This window comes from Acanthisitta chloris, unplaced genomic scaffold (assembly GCF_000695815.1).
Source record: "Acanthisitta chloris isolate BGI_N310 unplaced genomic scaffold, ASM69581v1 scaffold3053, whole genome shotgun sequence".
Taxonomy (NCBI): domain Eukaryota; kingdom Metazoa; phylum Chordata; class Aves; order Passeriformes; family Acanthisittidae; genus Acanthisitta; species Acanthisitta chloris.
In genome coordinates this window covers 10696-31716 of record NW_008664128.1, presented here as the reverse complement: position 1 = coordinate 31716, position 21021 = coordinate 10696, and the positions used below count along the sequence as shown (strand labels likewise).

General features: G+C 37.7%; 1 protein-coding gene across 1 annotated transcript in view; it reads right to left on the bottom strand.

Moving 5' to 3' along the window:
• The window catches only part of RP1 (retinitis pigmentosa 1 (autosomal dominant)), a gene marked incomplete at its 3' end in the record, with an annotated part of 53385 nt that extends 32447 nt beyond the window's left edge, over positions 1-20938 (bottom strand). The window contains exons 1-6 of the mRNA XM_009071194.1: positions 20530-20938; positions 20300-20493; positions 18805-18976; positions 14989-15969; positions 10530-14765; positions 4052-4215 (exon numbers count right to left, since the gene is read on the bottom strand). Coding sequence (XP_009069442.1) covers positions 4052-4215; positions 10530-14765; positions 14989-15969; positions 18805-18976; positions 20300-20493; positions 20530-20938 — 6156 coding nt within the window. The remainder of the gene's footprint in view (positions 1-4051; positions 4216-10529; positions 14766-14988; positions 15970-18804; positions 18977-20299; positions 20494-20529) is intronic.
• Positions 20939-21021: the final 83 nt, after the last annotated feature.

The following is a 21021-nucleotide window of genomic DNA, read 5'->3' as shown; positions in this document are numbered from 1 at the left end:
ATTTCCCAATGAACAATGATGTTAAGAGTTTAGGTTGTTTGTCTTCTATGAAGTCTAGAAATCAATGGCTATACTCCTTCGTCTCTCTACAGTACAAAACACTAGGTAACTTGTAGGGTGTGTTTGGTTGAATGTATTTCTCTTCTATGACTTCCTGCCCAAAGCTGAAAAGAGGGAATGACCTAACCCTGGCTGATGAATCACTCCCTAAAAACTTTGCCTGATTGACTGAGGTTCCATAAAGATGCAATTCAAATTTATAAGCCAATAACTAATGGAATACAGTGAATCAATTTGTAAAATTTTTTCTTGTTGATTTCAATTAATATATCCTAGGTGAAAAGAAGGGGAATAATAGCTTCTCATTTATTTTCTTTCCTTTATTTTTTTATTGTCAAATTTCCTCAGTCTCTCAGTTTGAATGTCTGTCTTATACAAAGCAGGCAGTGAAGCCTCTATTCACAGTGGGTGGTGTACAACAAACCTGCAAAGGTCTTTTTGTTGAGTCAGATTTTATGATAATCGAAACTTCTAATACCAAGATTATGCATGCAAATGAACCTTTTCTATAAGAAAAACCACACTGTTCTCTTCTGGCTTCTCAACTCAGTTGTCCTTTAGAAATTGTTGGCAACTTGCCCCTCTGTTTCATGGGACAAAACTATGAGCTATTTTTTACCCTTTCACTGCTTTCACACATGTTTATGAAAAGAAAAATGGCAAGAAACAGATGAATTAAATTACATCTGGCTTTAGCATTCCCCAAAATACAGCACAGCTGAAAAACAAATACCTAGGCTTTATAATCAGGCAATCCTCACCTCAAGTGAAAGAGGTATAGTCCCTATAATTCTATCATGAAACCTCTAAGAGTGATACTACCAGTGGCATGATATTTAAATGCAGACATGCATCGGCTAGGGGTATGAACTCAGAGGATCTTGCCTAAACTTCAGTTAACACTGCTCAAGCCTCAGTCTTCTTTCTGAATCACAATCCCAGATTTTTTTTAAAAAAAGCACCAAATAGCTATAGAATTTGAGCACTGATCAATGAATATTTGACTTTCAGTGGACATTTGGCATTAGATAGATCTAAATATACCTTCAAATACAGGTTTAACACTGTCTTTACCAGCAGCTTCTAAAGCCCTTCATAAAATCCTGTCTCTTAACTGAAGGATAAGAAACTCTGCCACAAAGATGGAAGTGTTTCAGGCATGCATATCACATACTTGGAACACATAGTACATCATGGATATTAAGGATAAAAGTCAGATCCTTTCATTTCCAGTCCAGAAACTTATAAACTATGTTTCACAACTGAAGCTTGAAACAGAACTAGCAGATTCTCTTTGCTATATTATATTTGCTTTACCTGCATCAAGATATTGTTTTACATAAGGAGGGTAAAGAACTTGTTATTGTCTTTTTTTGTCCTCAGAGACACAGAGCTGGAAATATCTGCAATGTTAGCCCTGGTGCTAGGCATAAGGACTCAGCATCAGCCACAGATTTGAGGAGGACTTGGCTAGACTGGGTTCAATGGCTTTCTGGGTTTCAACAAACACTCTGTAGCATACAAAGATTATAGAAGACTCAGACTTTATCAGCTAACTTAATCAGTGCTCCCTGATGCCCAGCCAGACATTTTTAAAGAAATGTAGCATAGAGCTGTCACTAAATTGCAAACAGCCAGCCAACACATAGCATCATAAGTTGCCTTTAATTCCACGCAGAAACCCTTCTTCATAAAAAATTCCTTAAATGAAAGTGCAAGCATTTGATGACGCTAATATACTTATCCCAGAGATTTTTTTTCTTACTCATATTTTGTCTCCACTGTGATAGGTACTGCATTTTTAAAGACAAAATTATTTCTCCTTGCTTTTACCTCTTGACAGTGCCAGGCAGGAGAGTTTCCTGAATTTGTGTGTCCTATGTGTATTTTGTAGAGATGCCCTATGTCTCTAGTAGTAACCTGTAAAAGAAACACAACTAATGAAATACATAACATTTGTTAAAAAGAAAAGACATGCAACAGAAATTCATTTAGTAACTGTAAGGTGAGACTTTTGTTTACAAGAAGTAAATATTCTGATATTTAAACAAGTGTTTCCGAATTACTTTGCTTCAGATAATCAATAGAATCTTGGGTCTTCTGAAGGACAACCCTTAAAAAACCTATTGACCTATCAACCCCATTTAAATGGCTTCAGGATGCAGCTGTAGCACTTCCCCACTGAATATTGGCCTCAGTGGGAGATGAATACGGACTGCATGTATGAGCAAAATGTAAATATGTCTTGACCCAGTTGCAGTTTAGCATCTATAGCACTGATCTGCTACAAAATTATTTTTGTCTCCCAAATACCTCTTTCTCCCTACCTCTCCAGGATGGTATGTCTTACAATTCTGGAAACAATTGTGTTCAGCTTTGATGCTTCTTTTTACAATTTTTTTTCAATTAAATCAACTTAAAAAGCTGTATTTGAAAGATTAGCTCTTGGGCATGCTGGATGAGTGTGTCCAGTACAGATAACAGGATGCTGAGGGAACAACTTTGTGTGAAGGTTATTCAAACAACTAGTATGAACTTAAGTACACAAATGGAAAGCTTATCTTCAAGCAACTGGAAGCTCACCATGGGTGTCTTCCCTCCTCTCTGTATAATTTATTTTGTTATAATGGAGGCTTGATTTTCCATCCTTCTGTTGTTTTCTGTAGAAATCATTTTCATGATTTCATTGACAGTGTATAAATGGGTGCGAACTGAGTTGCCTGCATCATGAATTTCTCTCAAGGCAGTGTTACAAACAAGAAACAGAACAGCGAGGACGGACCAGAGTTAACCGAGATCTAGCATAGAGCACACTTCAGAGAGCCTTTTCTCTTTATATACATTTCAGAGTAATCACTCCTTAATTGCATTCAGCGCTATGGATACTTGCCTAAGAGGGGAATCCTAGATCCCAAACCAGGGTCTGCCTCCATATTGTGCATTTAAAAGTCATTGGAGGTGAAATTATGTGCAATAATGGCAACATGAAGTGGCCAACAACAGCTGTTGTGAAGAGGGTCTTTTTATCCATCTGACACCTGCTTACTTATTTTATCTACTCCTTTTAATCTGAGTTCTTTTGATATCACAGATGGAGAATGACATACTATATCAAGGGTGCTGGATTCTTCTGAGAAAATCCATCATGCTGAAAAAGCAACAGAACTGCATTTCCTACATCCCAAACATCTATGAGCCTATTGTGGAAAAGGTGAGCTTTTCATCAATGCTGCCATTAAACACCTATTCTCAGAAGGCTACTTGCTATGCAGGATACTAACAAAGGAAGCCCCTGTTTGTCATACGGCCCTACAGCTGGCACCTGCTAGAGACAAACCCTGACAATCTCATACACACAACTCAAGCTATGCAGATTCTGTTAAGGGACCTATTCTGGCTCATTTGATGACCATAGAATCATAGAATTATAGAATTGTTAAGGTTGTAGAAGACCTCTAAGTCATCAAGTCCAACTGTCAGCCTTGTACCATCACCATGTTCACCACTAAATCATGTCCAAGACTGATGGAGGAAGAATTTGTTTGTGTAACTGGGAGCAGGAGCAACTTCAGATAGACAGATTTATTACAGGTGTAAAATTTGCCATTATTCCTATAAAGCAGCAGGTATTTAACAAAGTTTAAAATTTACTCGATATCCTAATTCTTCATTTTATCATGTACTTTTTAATATTGTTTCAAATTTGCAAACTAGGCAAGTGCCTGCTGTCCTATATTTCTTGGTATTTTCTTGGTCACTATGTAAATTAAACGGTAGTTCTTCTTAAACAGACTAGAAATGTGTTGGATCAAATCAGCTTTGGACAAGTGAGTGGGAAAGGATACTAAATTAAGCTCTATATTTAAGTCCTGTCTCTCGTCTCCACATATGTGTACCCTACAAAAAAAAGTCTCCTCATCACATTCATTTTGAAATGGCATGTGATCTGGCAGGATGCAAGAGGGCAGTACAATAAATATATATTACTTACTGTGAAGATGTCTTCATTGCCTCTCTGAAATAATTTTCCCTTCTCTCCATCAAGAAAAATAGGACCCGAGCTGCCATGATCCCCATATAATGTAATATAAACCTTTGAGCTTGTTCCGGCAGACAGCATATCACTGGTGAGGACTGACACATTCCATTTCCTAGCTATCAAAAGATAAAAAGACTCACTGAATTACTTAAACTCAAGATTCTTAAACAAAATGCATTCCAGTAATCAAAATTCTAAATAATATCGTGCCAACGAATACAAAAATACATGTTTCATGAAATTAGAGCAGGCAAATATTGAGTTTGCTATGTTGGGCATGTCAAGAAATGTCAGGTTGCATCCACATCCTTTACTCCGCATGTACCATATGACAAATGAGTCAAATTTGCATGGATGTAGATCACTTTTCAAACACAGTTTTGAAATATTGCATTAAATTGTATTAAATATGGCTTTCTGTTTACTTAGGATATATGAGCCCTGCTCAGTGCAGTGCTGTGTAATGACGTCCTTGACAAGCTCATCACTTCAAACATTCGGAAAAAACTCTTTACTCTGAGTCTGGTGAGGTACTGGAACAGGTTTCCCAGAGAAACTGTGGAAGCCCCATCCCTAGAAGTATTCAAGGCCAGGTTGGATGGAGCTCTGAGCAATCTGTTCTAGTGAAAGGTGTCCCTGCCCATGGCAGGGGGATTGGAACTAGATGATCTTTAAGGTCCCTTTCAACCCAAACTATTCTATGGTTCTATGATTCTATGATTCTTACATAGCCATGTTGACATTTTTTTTTCTCTTTCCATATCTGAATTTCATAAATATCGAGACCACGTACATAGATTTAGACTTTGGTTTAGTGGAAACTGAGTACCAATGGCATGGAACTAATGGTATCACGGAGGGATACTCTTACCAACAAGTTAAACTTGATCATTACAAGAATTTTCATAGTTTGAACACATTAAAATGACAGAATAAGTAAAAAATAACAATTGTGAGATCTGAGGAGGAGAAGTAACTGACAAAACCACATTTTCCAATAACAGAGCAGTGTGGCCCTTCTCAAAGGTTGCTATAAGCTGCTCTTGCCACAGCTGAAGTTAGCTTGCTCTCTCTGTTACAAAGGGGTTCTTTACACTGTTCAAAGCAGTGTCTGCTACAACTTTCTGTGAGCCATGACTGATGACAGGTGAACATGTCATCCTCCATGTTAATCCAATATATAACTGAGAAAGTAGGATAAGTATAAAGTTACACTAGGTACACATAACTAACCTCTTGTCTTAATTTAGTTTATTAAGGTCTGTTGGGTTTTTCTGGGGTACCTATAAATGTGTTTATAGTAGCTAGTATGAGGCTATGTTTTAGATTTGTTTGGAAAGCAGGGTTGATAACACAGAGATGGTTTTGATATTGCTAAGCAGCACTTGCACAGCCTCAAGGCCTTTTCTGGTTCTCATACTGCTCTGCCAGCAAGGAGGTTGGGGTTGGAGAAGGTGTTGAGAGAGGACACAGCTGGGACAGCTGACCGCACTGACCAAAGGGATCTCCCATACCATATGACATCACACTCTGTCTGTAGAGCTGGGGAAAGAAGAGGAAGGTGGGGATGTTCAGAGTGACAGCATTTGTCTTCCAAAGTCACTCTTACACTTGATTAAGTCCAACTTTCATGGGGATGGCTGAACACCTGCCTGCCCATGGGAAGTGCTTAGCTTTGCTTGTGTGCATAGCTATTGCTTTGCCTATTAAACTGTCCTTATCTCAACTCACAAATTTTCTTACTTTTCCAATTACCTCCTCCATCCCACTGGTAGGGAAGTGAGAAAGCAGCTGAGTGGGGCTTAATTGTCAGCTAGGGTTAAACCATGAAAAAAGGCTAAAAGATTGCATTAAATATTCCGGATAATTCTTAGTGTAGATTAACATAGTGATTAGACTAATTATATTAGATATCATCAGCGCTATAAAAATCAAGTTATTTGTTTAATAGTGATACCCAGGGAACTACTGGCCAGTCAACCTCACCTCAAACCCTGGAAAGGTGATGGATTGCCTCATTCTGGAGGTCATCTCCACCCACATGGAAAACAAAAAGGTGATCAGGAGTAGTCAGCATGGGTTCACTAAAGGTAAGTCATGTTTGACCAACCCGATTGTTTTCTACAATGAAACAACTGCCTGGATGGATGGAGGGAGAGCAGTGGATATTGTCTACATTGACTTCAGCAAGACTTTCAACACTGTGTCTCACAGCATCCTCATAAGCAAACTCAAATGTGGGTTGGATGAGTGGACAGTGAGGTGGATAGAGAATCAGCTGAACTGATCTCAGACAGTCATGGTCAGTGGCACAGAATCAACTTGGAGGCCAGTCAGTAATGGTGTCCCCTAGGGGTTCTATACAGGGCCCAGTATTGTTTAACTTATTCATCAGTGACTTGGATGAGGGGACAGAGTGCCTCCTCAGCAAGTTTGCTGATGATACAAAACCAGCAGGAGTGGCCAATACCCCAGAGGGCTGTGCTGCCATTCAGAAGGACCTCAACAGGTTGGAGAGATGGGCAGAGCAGAACCACCTGAAATTCAACAAGAGCAAGTGCAGGGTCTTGCACCTGGGGAGCAATAACCCTGACCACCAGTACACATCAGACACTGACCCACTGAAAAGTAGCTCTGCAGAGAAGGACCTGGGGGTCCTGGTGGACAACAAGCTGTCCATGAGCCAGCAGAGTGTCCTTGTGGCCAAGAAGGCCAATGGAATCATGGGATACATTAGGAAGAGTATTGCCAGTAGTTCAAGGGAGGTGATGCTACCCCTCTACTCTGTCCTCATGAAGCTACACCTGGAGTATTGTATGCAGTTCTGGGCTCCTCAGAACAAGAGGGACATGGAGCTCCTCGAGCAGGTCCAATGGAGGGCAACAAAGACAGTTAAGGGACTGGAGCTTCTCTCATGAGGAAAAGCTGAAGGAGTTGGTCCTGTTCAGCATCAAGAAGAGATGACTGAGAGAGGGCCTCACTAATGTACATAAGTATCTAAAGAGGGTGTGCCAGGAGGATGGGCCCGGGCTCTTCATGGTTGTGCAAACCAATAAGACAAGAGGCAATGGGCAGAAACTGCTGCTCAGGAAGTTCCACCTGAATACAAGAAAGAACTTTAGTGTGAGAGTGACTTCACACTGGAAAAGATTGCCCAGAGAGATCGTGGATTCTCTCTCACTGGAGATATTCAGGAACCCTCTGGACGCAATCCTGTGCCACGTGCTTCAGGATAACCCTGCTTAAGCTGGGAAGTTTGACCAGATGACCCACTGTGGTCCCTTCCAGCCTTGCCTGATCTATGATTCTGTGATTCTGTGATGCATTAAACAATTGAAAGGTCTTGCTTTCCTCTGACATCCTTAGAAGTAAGTAAATTATGCTTAGGTATTTCAGAAATTACCACTATGATGATTAGAGGAAATGGAGAAATTATTCATGTAGGAGAAAACGTTGAAAGAATATCTGTTTTTGTTGATAGATGCCAAAGAGAAAAAAGACATATCTAAGTAAATCACAATGATGGCCCTGCAACTAGTCGGAGGATGGAAACGGGAAAACCATTAAGACAAACATCAGAAGGACTCAAGTTCTAGATTCACTCTGGTGGAATCTTTAATGGCTATAGAGAAAAAGCTTTAAAATGAGATTTAGTAATTAAATAGAATTACCTACCTAATTGTGTGGCTTCTTCTAGCAAGAAGCTAACCTAGATAAACTGAAACTTCCTGAGACTGCGATCTGTATGTTATATTGGGTTTTTCCTTTTTAATAATGGCAAGACAAAAATGAATTCCTTCTAGAAGAATGGCATACTATGTATAAATCCCTTGAATTGTTGCTGAATTGTTTTCTATCCTATATAAAGTAGCTCATGTTTTACCTCATGATATTTTTCCCTCTGCCAATAAGTATGCTGCACTATGCTGCACATCAGCACTGTGAGATTCTCCCTTCAGCCTTCTCCAGTCTTATCTAATGAAAGTAATTTCATTTTGTCTGCATATCTCAGACACTTCAAAGTTTCTGTCTTTGTATATAGACCATACACATACATATGCATAGATTGTAGTCAGGAGGGGATCAGTCTCTTTTACCAAGTAACAAGTAATAGGACTAGAGGAAAGGGCCTCAACTTGTACCAGGGGAGGTTTAGATTGGATGTTAGGGAAAGTTTCTTCACTAAAAGAGTCATCAGTCATTGAACAGGTTGCCCAGGTTGAGTCATCATCCCTGGATTAAAAGAAAAGTTGTAGATGTGGCACTTGGGGACATGGTTTAATGGTGGACTTGGTGATGCTGGGTTAACAGTTGGACTCAATCTTAGAGGTCTTTTATAACATAAATGATTCTGTGATTGTGTGATCTTCCCTGAACCATTAATGAATATATAAACCCTGTGACAGTATGGTACATCTCACTGTCAACCTTTTATCCTGCTCTGAGGTGACCATTTTATTCCTTCTCTTTCAGTTAATATGCTGAAATCAGAACTCAGTCTTTCAGTCAGCTGTAATGCCTGCTAATTGTAACCTCAGGTAACACCTTACATTTCACCCTTTGAGTGTTTAGTTTGCTTGATAAGACTCAGTAACTCAGCAATAAGCACCTGATTAAAGGTTCTCTAACCTTGATCTGAAAAAGTTATGGTGCTGTGAATGCAGCATGAGTGCTGTGAATCCAGCTGAAAGACTGTGAGTGATGGAGACATATATATATATATGTTAACTTGCCTATCTAACATTTAGACATTATTTACAGCATAGAAGCTTGACACTCAGAATGTCATGTGGCATTAGTTGGATTCTAGTAAGTTTAAGATTCATTTTCCAAACATAGGTTTTATTTCTTTATTGACATGTAACAGGATGAAAAAATACCGTTGAGACTCTTCACTTGGAGCAGTTCTTAAATGTGTGAAGGAGGATGCCATAAGAAATAGAAATGGATGGAAGAACATCAGAAACAAGGCCAGCATAGGAAATAGCACATAGTTATTTAGTATGAAATAAATTAGACAATATCTATTGGTTTAGTGTTGTAACATTAGTTTATTACACAGAATACACTGCTTTAAACAACAGAAATATAACAATTCTTTATGGGGAAATATATTGGCCACTGGACTCCTAAAAAGAACTGAAGAGTGCTTCTGTGTTTCCTACCTGCACTGCAAACCCCTTTCGCTTCAGATCCAACTTCTACTTCCCCTCCACGTGCCTTCTGCCTCACATGGACACAATCAAAGCCTCTGGACTAAAAGGAATTTATGTCAGCCTTTTATTAGGTTCCCAATCTGGATAATCAAAGGATCATGATCCAGGGCTTATCACAGCATGTACATGCCAGTTATTCTCGACACAGGCTCCAAGAGTATAGAATGGCCAAATTCTCATTCTCTAGCTGGAAAATAGCACCTTCTTTCTTCAAGTATATGTCTGACTTCATTGACTTTGAAGCAAGGTGCTATGCAGTATTAGAAATTAAAATCTTACCAAAAAAACTGAAACACCCTGCCTAATCACAATACACATTAAATACTTTCCATTTTATGTTTAAAATCATTACTGAAAATTGTAAACCATTCATAAGTGCATACTAAACACAGATAATATAAAAAAATGCTGTAAACAGGTATCCAAAATAATTCTAATAATTGATTGAAAGATCCTGGAACATATTGCCTTGGATTCGTATAATACAACATATTTACAACAACGAAAACAAACAAACAAAACCCCAAAGTAAAACACAAAACAAACAAAAAAAGAACAAAACACATGGACTGTCTTTAAAAAACAGAGGTTAAAGAAGAACACACAACTAAAACTTGCAGTGTATGTAGGACACATTTAAGAGTAAGTGGTGCTGCCTCAGAAGGAAATATGGCAAGAGCAGTCAGGAAGTCCATTGACTCCCTTCTCAGTTCCTTAATATGCCCCTTTTCTAGTGTCCTCTGGGTAAAAGAGGCAAACTTCATTTGATGTCTGGATGATCCTATATATGAACTGAAAAATATCTTTACTCACATAAGTATTCTGAAATTGGCCCTTAAATAGCAATTTGATAATGTACATCTATATAAAAATAATATCCTCTGTTTCCTACTTTTTATTGCATTACAGCATTTGAATAATATTTCCTACTTTTCATTTGTGATTTTGATTCATTATGTGATTTTAAATTTTTTTTCCTGAAGAGGTTTTCACTAATCTGATGTTATAGAAGTTCCAAGATCTCTTTTACAAGTCTTTCTCATCTTTACCATTTCCATTGTTCATTGCACAAGAGCAAACTTCTTCTTTCTCTGCTTCTTCTGCTTCTTCTGCTTCTTCTGTGGCAAAGGCATTTTCATTTTTCTGATCTTCAGAGGCATTATGTTCAGTACTGTTTAAGGAAGTGTCACACTTCAGAAATGTTTTGGAATTACAGGTTTCTGCTGGATCTGCCAACATGGGAGAATTTTTTTCTCCAACAATATGAATTGGACTTATTCTTAAGGTATGACATATTTTTGTCTTTCCATTGGGTAGCTCACTATTTGCGCCTATCACAAGATCACTGGGTATGTGTTTGGATACATTATTTTGAGAATTTCTGACTTCCATGGACTTTACATTCGTATCCTCGGTAATATGTAACTTCCCTAAATTACTTGTGTCTCTCAGAGTTGAAGATGCAAGTATTCCAAAGTTACTAACAAAATCTAAGGTGTTATCAGCATAGAATCTATTAAAAATATTATTGGCAATCTTATTGATAGAGTTATTCTTCAAAGTCACATGATACTTTTTGTCTGTAATTAAATTTTCACCTGACCATTCTAAATGTTCACTCTTTTCGGCCAACAAATGTGAACCCAGCTGGTTCTCAATATCAGATGCCTTTTGGTAGGCATATCCTCTCTGTTCCTCATTAATTGGTATTACTGTTACCATCAGTATTGGACAATGTTGGCCGCATATAGCATGGAGTCTGTCCAAAGAGTCTTCTTCCTGAAGAGCACTCCTGTTAACATTACTAACATCAGTTGGCTGAGACTGTATGGGTTCAGTATTTAAAGGCTTTTCCAATGGATGCACCTTGTTATCAGGCAATCTAAATTCTACAGATGAAAAGGCTGGAAAATTGGTATCAGCTTGTGTGGAAGTAGAACCTACCATGACTGATGGGCTGATCTTTTCTTTGTTTCCTGCAGGAAGAATCTTACCATTGCGGCTAGGTTTGCTTTTTGTATTTAACTCATCCTGAAATGGTTCTGAATCACTATTATGAGGCATATTGAAGTAGTTGCAAAAATTTTCAGGGGGTTTAGCCATGTCTTCAAGCTCTGAAGAAGAGATTTCATCGAGGGCTGGGTAGTGATTCAGATTGCCAAAGTGAGAGTATGGAGCTTCATCACTATTAGTATCAACTGAAGTTGTATCCAAATTACCATACATTCCAATCCGTTCAGGTGGTGATCTTCTTATTAAATGATTTTCTTTGAGAAGCCATTTGCCTTTATCTATCAAGATTCCTTCATCTTCACTAGCTTGTATGCTAGGTTGACAATGTTGCTTTGGAGATTCCCCTAAACAGTCATTAGTATAACTTGTCTCTTCTCTATTGAGAGTAGACTGTGGTGTTGGTAAAGAAGTATTTTCTCTTCCCAATGTAGTGTCTTCTTTGTATATGTCAACTGGATATTGTTGTGATGGTAGTGAAGAATGTGACAATTTCTCTGCAGAACAAGACACAGGTTCTTGAGAAAAATAAATTATTTTTTCTCCCACTGAGGAGTGGAATCCTTCAGTATCCTTTTCGAATACTTTTGACATATAAGGAAATCCTTTGTGAAAGTCAGGCTTAAATGAAGCTTCCGTCTTGCCATAAAGTCGTTCAATAGTTCTTCTTACATAGCCAGTATTATAATGTTTTTCAAGTACTGCTTCCTCCCCACTTTCATTGGTCAGGTCACTGGATGCTCTACAGTTATAATCACTCTCTTCACTATCTGGTCTGTAATCTGACCAGTCTGAAGTAGCAGGACTTTTTAAGCATTTTTTTAATTGAGAAGTGTCTGAACACATTTTATTCTCCAGTTCTTCTACTTGCAATTTCTGTTCTCCTTCACTCATGTCACAGTCTGTAATTTGCTTTGATTCATAACGAAATGATAATGGAGAGACTGTAGATAACCTCTCAGAGGTTTCCTCAGAAGTTTCTGCATCTTCCTTGTGGTCTGGTACAGAATAATCCTCATTATTGTACCCTACAGAAGTTTCAGCAGACAGTTGGTTATCTGGGGTTTTGTCATCACCTGGTGACTTTGGATCAACATCCTCATCTTCACTTTTATCAGTAGTAATATTCATAATATCTTTTTCCCCTTCTAACTCTGAAGTATCCTGATCTAAAATAAAATTTTTATCATTAGAAGTCACACTATGAACTGTCGAGCCAGGTTCTACTGAAGTTTCTGACTCTTCATTAGTGAATGATGTATCAGCGGGTTTATCTTGATTTTTTTCATACAGGCTATCAGGCATTTCTTCATTTCTTTCAGGAGGCTCTATATCTGATGCGAGGCTACAGGTATTTGAATTATTATTGGCATATTGACCAACAGTCAAGTCTAAAGTGTCTGTTTCTCTACAAAGATCCTTCTGGGTATCAAACCTGCTTTCTAATTCACCAGTTAATTTTAGAGCCTCTTCAGAATGGACACTGTTACCTTGTTGCCAAGGTTCGACTGATTCTTCCTGTTCATGCAAATGTATACCACTATCCATTTCAGATATGGGTATATTCTCATGGCAATGTGTAGAGTCCTGTTTTTCGAGTTCCCTCTTAAAGTCTAATAACTTATTTTCTGTTGATTGTTGAAAATGTGACAAGAAAGTCTTCAGCTCATCAGCTTTTTCTAGGATTGTAGTTTGTTTCAGATGTTGTAAGTGTGTAAAGATTTCAGAACAGCTACAGGCAGTTTTTTCCATATCATCTTTGACTGGACCAGTCAAACTCTCTCTCAGATTCAGTAGAAGTAGCCAGGCTAAGAGGACATTGGAGGAAGAACCAAAATCTGAAGGAGAAAGATCTAAAAGGCTGCAAGATTTTCCTATACATCCACTATGTTCTTTCTGGAGACCAAGCAGAGTTGATTGTAGTTCATGCAGCAACATGCTAGACATGCAGTTATTATGAATATCAATTCCAATTTTCTCATTAACAATTGTGCAATCAACTTGAACAGCAACTTCAGATTTTTTCATTTGACATAGATTGGTATCTTGACATAGGTTGGTATCTTGACATAGGCTGGTATCTTCAATATCAGCTTCTGCCATCTTTTTGTCATCATCATGTGTTTCATTAAACAAGTGTAGCTTAGCATCCTGATAACATTCTGACTTTAGCGAATACTTTGCTTCTTCTACTATAGTTGTATTAGCATGAATCAAAGAGTCAGTTTGGTTTTCACCTGAATCCTTGGCTGATTCTTCTGAAGTTCTCAATTCACCAATAGGTTTTAATGGTTTCTTTGCTAGATTATGTTCAATCAGATGGTTTTTTCCAGTCACATGCACTTTATTTGTGGTAAATCTCATTTCTTTATCTGTAGAAGCATCAGTATTTTCTTTAAGAAAACAACTGATGTTGTTATTCTCTACAGTTCCTTTTTTCTTTATAGGGGGTAAGACAGAATTTGATAATGAGTTTTTCAGCCAATTTTGGACATAGTTTTCAAGTGACTGTTCAGCAGTCTCCTCTTGAAAACCCTTCTGGTTTAGAGCCTCTAGTGTAATGGCACTGCCTGACATATTTGACTTATTTGCACCTTTACTTAGATTTTTCTTCATTGCCTTTTGTTTTTTCTCTTTCTTTGATGACAAATTTTCCAAATTGTTCTTTTCCTTTTCTTTTTCAAAGCTAAAATTCTTTGACACTTCTGACAATTGCTTTGAAGTTGCTGATGAGTTAGGTGTCTGTTCAAAAGAACTGGTTATAAGTTGTCTGCCTTCTTTCTCAGTGCTCAGTGTCTCCTGGCTGTGTTCAGATTCATTGTTTGAATCAGCTGTCATTAGACCATCTTCACTCTTTGCAGATGAAACGATACTACTTTTTTTAGCTGACTTTAATTTTACCTTGGCCAACTTCTTGTTATTACTTCTTTTTTTTTTATTAGATGATGATCCATTTTGTTCCACTGAATCCTGGTGATAGAACTCATCTTCATGGCATATGCTTTTGTCTGAATTGATAGACCCTTTATTGTTATTTACAAAAAATCCTGGTCCTTTTTCCTGAGGCATTTCAGAATTATTATGCCCAGCCTCTGTTGTGGAGTCCTGTGTGCTTTTTCTGGTGATATGCATTCCCTCCTTTTTAATTGTCCCTGAAATTTCTTGATCTTTTTGATTTTCACATGGACCTTGCTCTAGAATGCTAGACGATTTTCTCTTCTTCTTCTTTTTGGTGAGGGATGGTGCAGATTGGCTGTTATCAATGATCTGTGTCATCATCACAGATTCAGTCCTGACACTGATTTGATGATCACTTTCAGTAACAGTAGGAGTAGGAAAGAATCCAGTTGTTGAATTTATTTTCTCAGTAGGAGCTTTACTACCATGAGATACCAGCATCTTCATCTGGCTATGTCCAGGACAGGCTGAATGCTCTGGATCTTGAGAAACAGGTAATAAATCAGCAGCTTTACATTTTATTTCTTCTTTTGACTGACATAATTCTGAATATGTAATGAAAGAACTCAGTGATCTTTTAATTTGTTTAATATCACATGAGGATGTGGTCTTTTGAACCTGGCCTAGATGCCTGGTCAAGTTTTGATGATGGTACGGAACTACTGATGTTAGTTCTGGAGGTTGATACTAAACTATTATATTCACCTTGTTCTACAACTGATTTCTCCAATATATTCTGTACCAATTCACCCTCATCAGACACTTCCAATGTCTTCCTATTTGTGGTTTCTATTAAATCACTACTTTTGTGGCTTACTTTAAAAAGCATTTCTTCTTTTACATTCTCTGTAGAAAGCTTAAATAAACCATTTCCACTTATCTCACTAAACTTTGGATTAGTGACACTTGATTTTTTTCTGCTTGAATGAGCTACCATGCAATACTCAGATGTTTTTTCTCCATTGTCTATTTCCTCGCTGTAGGAAAACTGTCCTATTGTCTTCTCTTGAACTTCTTTCTCAGATACCAAGGTCACACTTTCAACTACTGCTTTCTTTTGTCTAACACGCCTTGGCCCAGGGGTGGGAGGCCTATAAAAACGAGGCCTGATATTTTCCTCAGGTACATTTCTTAAGTCCAAATCTGCAGAATTGTTCTTCTCAGAGACATTACAATCAGCAGTTTTTAAATCAGACTCTGATTCTTTGTCTGACACTTCTGCATTGGATTGCTGTAATGAGATTTCGTCTTCTTTGTTGTAGCTCTTCAAAAATGGAGCATCTTTTGGGTTTACACATTCTGATTCATTTATATTGGATAAGCAGTCTTCCACATTCACTGCAGAATTGCAAATGGAAATATTTTTGTCATCAGGAAGGCCAGCACGACTTACAGTGGTTGTCCATTTAATGGTCTCTTCCTCTTTAATTTTGAATCGAACTTTCATTTCCACTGTGATACTGCCATCTTGATTAAGGTGAACAGATTTCTCAATGTCATCTTGATACTGTGCCACAGATAAGTCTTCACCAATAACTGACTGATTTCCCTCCATACCATTATGACTGTCAAGAGCATAGGAAGAATCTGAGTTGCTATCGTTTGAGTTGTTATCATTGCTGGATACTTTATCAGAAGAAACTGAGAATACCTGAGATCTTGAGCTGGAGCCCATTTCAGCTGTCACTACCAATAATTACATTGAAAAAATATAAGTTCATTCAGTAGGTGGAAATCAGAGCAGACAGGATCCAGATGATGAGACAGCAGACAGGCAACAAAGGAAGAGAAAAGAAGAAAGGAGAAAAATTAGTACCAAAGAAGCTAATGAAGTGTGTTTATTTTACAGACTTTATTTATTAAGTTGTATTAGAAAGTACAGAGAAAAACATGGCTAATCTTGCAGTTCATTTAAGAAGTTCTTAGAGAGAGAAATAAAATTAATTTTTATAAAGAATTATCATTTTATTATTTTTCCATTAATTTTATTTTTCAGTTGGTTCATTCTAGTGCCAAAACCGTAGTCTTCTTTGAAGCCCCAAAGCCTAAAAACAGCTAGATGATCTCATTTTATACTTAGCTGGGAGCTGAGGTTGCCTTGAGCCGTTCAAGGGATTCACAGGCTCTCACTTGTTTGGCCTCCAAGCTACCAGTTCTACTTCCTCTTCATGCTTTAGCGATCATTAATATATCATTTCCTATTAGCTCTTACAGTTAGTGCTAAAACACGTCAGTCAAGGTGAACATATATCTCCTTAGGCTTAATCTAACAATTCACAGCTGCTGAGTAACTACACTATGTAGTGTAGTGTCACTGGCATGTGGCTAAAGGGTTCAGATCCAATTCCATGGACTGGCTTTCTATAAAGGAGTGAACACTGAATTCTTTGAACTCCTTATAAAATCTGAATTTAAATCACCACATTCTGAAACACATTTATGCATCAGTACTGTAGACAATGGTGCAAAACTCAGCAAAACCAATGAGAATACTTCCAGACTTCAGTGCATTTTGAGTATGGCCCAAAATGTGTTTGTATACACATTATCTGTTTCCACAATATGTTTTGATTATTCCACAATAACCTGGGATTTAAATAAAAATTATATCTCATCTCTTTCTAGTGGCTGTTGCTGAAGAGATGAGAGCTAAAAGAACATGAGATAAAGTTTTGCTGTCTTACAAGATGCTCTGCACATGCAAGGTGGAGGTACACCCACACAAAGGTATCCACAACTGCCACTGATACCTAAATGCATATGAACCACCATTTCATAGACAGGTTTCACTTGCAGAAAAGCAATTTAACATGTGTTATATTAACTTATCTACATTGCCTGAACTTAAAACTTTTGTTTGTTTGTTTATTTAACCTGTCTCATGTCAAGACTTTCACAGCAACTTTCTATTATAGATACGTGTCTATATTTCAGGCAAAGCACCTTGCAAGTTTCTCAGGCATATGCTTTACCATGAACTGCATCCAAAATAAAAGTTCGTACTGACTCCTCCAACACAGACCAGAACTTTACTTTGCTTCTCAAAGTAAAACTCTCACCTTCTTTATCTCAGGAAATGAAATTGGAACAAAGTACTTAAAATTTGATTTTCCATGCTTTCATATCATCAGTGATGTCTCCTACACAAGATAATTTTGAAGTTCCCAGGTTAAAGACAAAAAGAAGGTTGTTTTTTCCTCCCTCTATCTGTGATTGCTGTTAACTAAGGATTAGAAGAGGTAGTTTATCAGATTCTCAGCAACTCACATTTTCTACCATTGCAAGGCTCAGTCCATGTCTCAAAGCAAAATTTGGGTAGGATTTTTTGTTCATGCAGAACTTTGATTATCAAAATGTTCTTATTCTCTCTCTCTTGACTTATTATGTTCTGCAAACAAGTCTCAAGCTGTGCAAGTCAAAGCATATGAATGCTGAAAAAAACTAAATTTAATAGTTTGGTAGGGACATAATAACCTGCAAGGAATATGAAAGAAAATCCTTCAAGTAAATGGAAATCAAGTGTCTTATGTATCAATGTGCCCCACAACACTCTCAAGGCTACTGTGGAAAGTCTCAGTGCAGTAACAATTAAAGTGCTCCCTGGGTTCTCCAATACAGCATGAAGCTGTATCAAGAGTACAACATACCTCTGGATTAATCAAATTTCCAACTAAACAGTATCTCAGCCCCACAGGATGCTCTAATGCCAAAATTCCCAAATAACCTAAAGTTCCGGTACCACAGCATTTTGTTTCCCTTAGCCTCAGGCTATTCATCTAGCCTGGCTTGTCTCCAACAGCTCTTCATGTTCTTGACCATCCACTAGTCACTTCATACTCTTACTGACCTTATCAGTGGCACAACTCTGCGAATAATCAAAGGGAAAGTACATATTTGTGCATCTTTTCCCAAACACATCCAAAACAACATATATCAAAGCAATTAGGATATAGGAACAGATGACACTGTTCAGAAAAAAAGCATCTTCCAAAACACGATGACTTTGTGAGTGGATGGATGCTATGCTGGTTTTTCTGTTATGTGGCGCATGGGACAAGGGAAGATGTGTGAGTCATGACAAGCTAAACCTCCAGTTGTTAAGTTCTGAAAACTGAACAAAAGTTTTGTTCAAGAAATTCATTCAGTTAAGAGACTGAGTAGCCTGTGGTTTCTCTCCTACCACTGTCATTATTAACTGTGACACCAAAAAATTAATAACAATGACAATCAAGAGCATTAAGATATACTTATAGATTTGCATCCATGTTCTAAGCAAGGCTGTTTGAAAGAAAATATGCATACTAGCTGAGTACTTAGCAGAAACTTACATTTTAATAAGAACATTAACACTTTGATCTTTCTTAAACTTACAGAGGAGTCACAGCAGATATAAACAGATATAAACAGATATAAACTGGCCTTTCTGAATATCCTGGATCTGAGTAAGATTGTCACTGTTTATGTCTTATGCTGAGAGAGATAAACAAATTAATAAAATACAAATTAATTCAAAGAACTTACTCTTTTCACTTTCTGACTTGGCATTTGCTTTTGGGTACACACGATTTCCAATTCCAAGCAATCTAGCAGGCCGCAAATACCCAAGAGAATCGTAATTGCTTGGTTTAAAAGGCTCTCTCCCTGCTGCGACTACAGCTCCAGAGCACAATATCAGGGCCTGAAGATTAGGAACCTGGAAAAAAAAAGTACCATTAAATTCTTTGCCTTAGCAACCACAAAAAAATAATGTAAGAGATTTATCCCTTTCATGCTTTAATTTCTTCACTTCTTAGCCTCTACATTCATTTGCAGCAGGCTATTAAGTATGCATCACAGCATGGAACTAATTTTGCAATTCCTATAAGGCAATTCCTATTTCTGTGAGGGTGTATCTTGTTATATAAAGATATTGTAAAATGACTTCAAGAAGCAACTTGGATCCAGATCAAAATTTTCTTACAATTTAAGTGTTTGCACATGTAACGTTGTTTCACTGTTGCACAGTGACTGTTCATATCCATGAAATACGAACATGCATTTGGAGATACGTATACATATGAAGACATATTTGGAGGAAAAATTCAGAATACACCACAAGCAGTTGACCCATACTTCCACAGAGGAATAGGACACAATCACAGAACAAAAATAGTAGTTTAACCCTCTACTCAAAGCAGGTCTGACTAGATCAAGGTACTCAGAGCTTTGTCTAACAGTTTTGAATTTATGTTCCAAAATATATTGCAAGATAATGCTTACAAACTGTGCTTCACTAACTTGTAGGTAATATGGACAGTTTTCCAACCTAATACAGAATTACACCAAATGGAGGGTAAACAGGAGATTTCCCTTGAACTCTGGGAGCTCTGCATGGAATTCTCTTTCTAGATACCCTCTAAGTATAATCATAAGTGTTTTTCTGTGGCCAAACAACACACCAAAAAAACCCACTAAATCAGATAAAATTCTATATAACAGCATAGAAAACGAAAATCTGGATTATTAGTGCTGCATCGTTTGAGTTTAAAAGTACAGAACCTGATCCATTGTTGGAAAACTATAATAGGCAATTAGGTGTCAGAGTTCCAAGACATTAACAGCAAATCGCTCTGCATTTGTGCAACAATAAAAGTATGTATGGCTATTAACTGCTACTTATCATGCTTTTAGAAACATTCAAATTCACAGATAAACAGCACTAAGACTAAAGTTTCTGTGTAATTGGGCAAAAGCATAGACTTGAGAGCATGCCTGAAAGAGGCCTAAGAGAAATAAAAGTGGTTTTTCTTCTAGCCTAAAATAAAATGTCCTCACTTGTTTTTCTATGATCACAAGATTCCAGTATATTTCCACTTGTAACCCTTCTGAATGGGGCAAAGGACATAGAAAGGAAACAGATGAAATTCAGCACACCAGGCCTGTGTTCCAAGCTTGTAATGAATAAAATCACCTTTATAACTTGAAATAATCTAGCAGCAGACATAGAAAAATTGTCAGGACTTGTCTTTATTCTCACCTTTCTGCCATCAGTGGTATACAGTTTCACAACTGGATATTGCATTAACTCGCTCATATAATCCAGAAAAGCCTCAAATGTTTGTGTATTTTTCTTTCCCAAAACTATGGTGCGTCTAAGTCTTACATCCCCATTTTTGAAAACAAGCATCTTTTTGGGAGTTGTTACTTTGCTTTCTCGATGTCCAAATCCATCTTCATTGCCCCTTGCTAATTGCACAGCTCGACGACGAGCGCTGACAGGCCTGCTGATCTGCCAGGGCAGTGGCTTTTTGCTAGCCTGTTCCAGGTTGATGGGCTTCATTTTCCTCTGATGGGAGCAAATATAAGATTTTCCATCTTCAAGATCCTCCAGATTGGTGATACTGTGTCTTCCTTTTGGTGTACTAATATTCCTAACTCCAAAAGGTAATGGGACCCGTTTAGATAAACTATCCAGCAAGGCATCAAATGTTTTGTAAGACCGGCTATTAACAACCATTTTGATCCCATTAAACTGGGGATCTCCACTTTTATAGAAACAGATCCGTTTTGCCACAACAGGTTCGGTAACATTGAAATGGCGTGTGGATAGACTCTGTTCACTCTCGGAGGAGTTTGGCTGATTCACTGAGTAACTTGTTGAAGGTGTTTCACTCATTTTGACAGCAATCTGTAACAAAGAGGAGATGGATGTAAAACTTTTCCTATGACTAGTAATAATAAGAACTTCATTTTGAAAGG